Genomic DNA, 1,338 nt, shown 5'->3' with positions numbered 1-1,338 from the left:
AAAATAATACAAAAATGTATATAATACTATAATATATTAGTAAACATGTTAACTAGTTAAATTACTTAGACTTACCCAGATTTAATGTTGATAACGTCATAGATTGCTGTTGATAAATAACTATAAGTCTTCATCATGAAAAAAAAAAACATTTCAGATAAAATAAAACTTGGAGAGTGAATGTATGAAACTATGTATATTATTTATTCAGTACGCTTAAACAAAAATACAAAAAAAGCAGAAAATGTTATACTACAAAATAGTCAGATACCAAAGTTAAGTGGACCACTGAGGCTAGTTTTTTACATTTCAAAGGAATGAAAAGTTATTTCATTCTAAAAATGATTATATATTGGAGTTTATTTTAGTCAAATGTTCAAGGTTTTATTTTAAATAGATGCTTCCATAGCTGTTTCTTCACCATTTTATATTCTGAGTGGAACGATGAATGTATTGATTTTACAATGATGTGTGTCTTTTTTTTTTTATTTATTTTTTTTGTGTCTGTGTACACGATAAGTAGTCGAAATAATGCTACGATTTTCAACTTCAGTATCTTGTTCGATCAGAAAGTGAATATCGTTGGGAGGTCAAAATTTAAATTTCCCAGTAGTTTTCAAAAGCGCCGGGAAAACAATAGAAAAATTAAGGAAAAACGGGAATTTTTACGCAAAATCGATTTTTCACAAAATTGAATTTTGTTTTTGGTGTAACTTTAAAAAAAATGACCGTAGATACATGAAATTTTGACTGAATGTTTATCTTAGCATTTTCTATACACCATAACATTTTCAAAATATTTTGATTTATTTTGAGCTCTTTACGGACATTTTCATTTTCTATTTTTTTTTAGTTTTTTTTCTAAAAATATCAATAAAATTTTATTTGTTGGATAAAAAAGCTTGAAAATTTAATAGAAGGCTCCTAGTATATTGTTTCAAAGGCAGATGAAAAATATTAAAAATCGTTAGTCACAGTTTTTTTTTATAAGCATTTAAAGTTAAAAAAATGACAAAATATGGAAAAATCACGAAAATTTGCAAATTATTTGGAGTTAGAAATTCATAAAAATTATTCTTTTTAAATCTAAGATATGAAAATGTAATACAAGATTCCTTATAAGATTATCTACCTTTATCAAACAAAAAATATCTATAAGAAAGTCAAATTAAATTTTTATGATCGTTTGAAATTCAAATTTTTACAACATTGGATATTCACTTGATTTCTCATGTAGCGATTTCCTTATTTTGTTGTAATTCAAAAACGAATAACTGCAGATACATGAAAATTTTACTGAATGTTTATATTAGCATTTCCTATACACCATACAATTTT

The 1,338-nt window shown here is 24.6% G+C and overlaps 1 protein-coding gene across 2 annotated transcripts in view; it reads right to left on the bottom strand.

The window, feature by feature from the left end:
• LOC100573274 (venom dipeptidyl peptidase 4) overlaps positions 1 to 1,338 on the bottom strand; it is a 27,586-nt gene that overhangs the window by 21,200 nt on the left and 5,048 nt on the right. For both annotated transcript variants that reach the window (XM_016806359.2, XM_016806360.2), the window contains one exon: positions 76 to 128. In XM_016806359.2, the coding sequence (XP_016661848.1) occupies positions 76 to 128 (53 nt within the window). The remainder of the gene's footprint in view (positions 1 to 75; positions 129 to 1,338) is intronic.

Source organism: Acyrthosiphon pisum, chromosome X, assembly GCF_005508785.2.
Source record: "Acyrthosiphon pisum isolate AL4f chromosome X, pea_aphid_22Mar2018_4r6ur, whole genome shotgun sequence".
In the NCBI taxonomy this organism is placed as follows: Eukaryota; Metazoa; Arthropoda; class Insecta; order Hemiptera; family Aphididae; genus Acyrthosiphon; species Acyrthosiphon pisum.
This window is presented reverse-complemented; position numbering and strand designations above follow the sequence as displayed.